This window comes from Penaeus chinensis, chromosome 28 (assembly GCF_019202785.1).
Source record: "Penaeus chinensis breed Huanghai No. 1 chromosome 28, ASM1920278v2, whole genome shotgun sequence".
Lineage (NCBI taxonomy): Eukaryota > Metazoa > Arthropoda > Malacostraca > Decapoda > Penaeidae > Penaeus > Penaeus chinensis.
The window spans coordinates 17,451,487-17,454,873 of NC_061846.1; the positions used below are offsets into that span (position 1 = coordinate 17,451,487).

The 3,387-nt window shown below is 39.0% G+C and overlaps 1 protein-coding gene across 1 annotated transcript in view; it reads left to right on the top strand.

Moving 5' to 3' along the window:
- Window positions 1–768: 768 nt before the first annotated feature.
- Window positions 769–3,387, top strand: part of LOC125040134 (actin-like) — a 2,832-nt gene continuing 213 nt past the window's right edge. The window contains exons 1-2 of the mRNA XM_047634647.1: window positions 769–884; window positions 2,307–3,387. The exon at window positions 2,307–3,387 is cut by the window's right edge and continues 213 nt beyond it. Coding sequence (XP_047490603.1) covers window positions 2,336–3,387 — 1,052 coding nt within the window. The 5' untranslated portion in view covers window positions 769–884; window positions 2,307–2,335. The remainder of the gene's footprint in view (window positions 885–2,306) is intronic.

Genomic DNA, 3,387 nt, shown 5'->3' on the forward strand with positions numbered 1-3,387 from the left:
TATGCATGTACACACACACACACACACACACACACACACACACACACACACACATGTACGCATACACATATATATATATCTCATCTCTACATACACATACATATACACCCATGTAAACATACACATAAGTACACACACACACACACACACACATATATATATATATATATATATGTACATACATGTACATGTATATATATATATATATATATATATATATATACATATATATATAAACACTTGTATATACATACATCTCTTTCTCTCTAAGTGTGTAAGTGTATATGCACATATACGCATAAATATGCATCTATATATCTATTCACAAACCCATATATATATTATTTATATATTAAATGCGCGCGCACACACACACACACAGACACACACACACACACAGATATCACTTTGATAAAGTAAGACGTAGGATAAAAGAAAAAGATGATCTGTATGGTCGCGGACTTATCTAATTTACACAACGACCATAACCATCTCAGAAGTGATTTGTTTATAATGAAAATCAACTTATTAATTTCCCTATAATCCAACCTAACATGAAAAAATAACCCACGAATAACTGAAGGGTTCATCTATACATACAGTAAGCCACATACTTAGACTAGATCTTCAACTGCCACGTTAAGCTAGTTAAATATCAAAACCAAAACCAGCGTCTGATACATAGTAGTCTGATTGCAGTCATGAAAAACACGCCCATTAAAGCAAATCCCTTGGCTACACCACAACTTCTGGGCATTCAAGCACGATGCCATAATATCGACTAAATCCAAGAGAGAAAAGAAATGAATGAAACCAAAGGCACGGCCAAGTATATAAAAGATGTCCGGCATGATATCCGGCAGTCAGCGTTGGACTCAAGAGGGGTAGGTCGTGCTTGCTCGGACCTATCTAGTGGAGGATCTGTATTTACTTTGGAATTCCCTGTGTTGAAACCTAAAGAAGGCTACTATGATGTGTTCCGTATTGCATCTATGAAGTGACTATGAATTTGATTTAAAATATGTAGATCTGCAACGGCATTTTAAAACATTCCTACGTTGTTATGCAGTCTTTTACAAAAACTTAGTTTCAGTTCAACATGTATTTACCGTATCAGAAAAAGATAACATTAAAAATATAAAACATGTATTTACCGTATCAGAAATATATAACATTAGAAATATAAACCACAAAATCATTCCTAGTAATAGTTTCGGAGGATAGGAAAATGTGTATATATTCTTCCCAGGTGGTAACAAAAGTTTCTTTGTATACCAAATTAAGTGCCAATCAAACACATACACAAGCACGCACATAGTCTCCAAGTTCAACGCTATTTTAATACAGGGCATGTCCAGCAGATGCAAGAATCGAAACATTGCTCACACATTGGAAAAACTATGTGGTGAAATTGGTTGAGGAGGAGCATATGCACGTTCGGACACACACACACATACATGCACACATTAATACAGAAAGATATACATACATATAAGTTTGCATGCATGCCCACATATATAATTTGTTTAATACTTTAATCCTAGACCATGGCACCCCAATACCCCCAGTTTAGCAGTAGAAAAATCTGTGTTGGGAATGGTATCCTACAACATAAGCGCGGAGGCTTATATTAATTTGTTTTTGTTTGTTTGTTTAATACAGGCCGAGACAGATTATATATTTAGGTGAATAGATGTCTATATACACACACACACATGTGTGTCTTTGTATATATATATATATATATATATATATATATATATATATATATGAACTGTACAGTGCACACATGCATATGTAAACCTATACAAACATAACATACATGTACACACCCACATGATTTGTGCGTCTGATATAAATATATATATATTTTACAAAATCACTCTGTAGCTTATTTTCAGTTTAAATAATTTCTGAAGGATGTATCTTCCATACGAAAATACAAACCTCTTGTATAATGCAGGTTTTAACTATAAAAAATACAACCATTTCAAACCAAAGAAGCCGTTGTATATATATATATATATATATATATATATATATATATACTAATGTAGCTCTTCATAGCACGAAATAATTTTATGATGTAAAGAATTACAACACGGAAATTTTGAATGTGAAATACCGGTACCTTATATTGTAAAGGTTATATGAACGTGGATTATGCATATATATATATATATATATATATATATATATATATATATATATATACATACAAACATACATATATATGCGTGTGCGTGTGTATTTGTGTGTGTGTATTCGTCATTGGGGGAAAAGCTAATGTTCTTTCTTACTTCTAGGAAGGAATCCATAGACACCCACCACCAACATGTGTGACGACGAGGATCTTGTTGCCCTTGTGGTAGACAATGGCTCTGGCCTTTGCAAGGCCGGCTTCGCCGGAGACGACGCCCCTCGTGCCGTGTTCCCCTCCATCGTCGGCCGTGCCCGTCACCAGGGTGTGATGGTCGGTATGGGTCAGAAGGACGCCTACGTCGGCGATGAGGCCCAGAGCAAGAGAGGTATCCTGACTCTCAAGTACCCCATTGAGCACGGTATCATCACCAACTGGGACGACATGGAGAAGATCTGGTACCACACCTTCTACAATGAGCTTCGTGTTGCCCCTGAGGAGTCCCCCACACTTCTCACTGAAGCTCCCCTCAACCCCAAGGCCAACCGTGAGAAGATGACTCAGATCATGTTCGAGTCCTTCCAGGTTCCCGCCACTTATGTTACTATCCAGGCTGTTCTGTCCCTGTACGCCTCTGGTCGTACTACCGGTGAGGTTTGCGACTCCGGTGACGGTGTGACTCACTTTGTCCCCGTGTATGAAGGTTTCGCTCTTCCTCATGCTATCCTTCGTCTCGATCTTGCTGGTCGTGACCTGACCCACTACCTGATGAAGATCATGACCGAGCGTGGTTATTCCTTCACTACCACCGCTGAACGTGAAATCGTTCGTGACATCAAGGAGAAGCTTTGCTACATCGCCCTTGACTTCGAGAGTGAGATGAATGTTGCTGCTGCTTCCTCTTCCATTGATAAGTCCTATGAACTTCCCGACGGTCAGGTCATCACCATTGGCAACGAGCGTTTCCGTTGCGCTGAGGCTCTGTTCCAGCCTTCCTTCCTTGGTATGGAATCTGCTGGTATTCAGGAAACCGTCCACAACTCCATCATGAGGTGCGACATTGATATCAGGAAGGATCTGTTTGCTAACATTGTCATGTCTGGTGGTACCACCATGTACCCTGGTATTGCTGACCGCATGCAGAAGGAAATCACTGCTCTTGCTCCTTCCACCATCAAGATCAAGATCATTGCTCCTCCTGAGCGTAAGTACTCCGTCTGGATCGGTGGTTCCATCCTGTCTTCTCT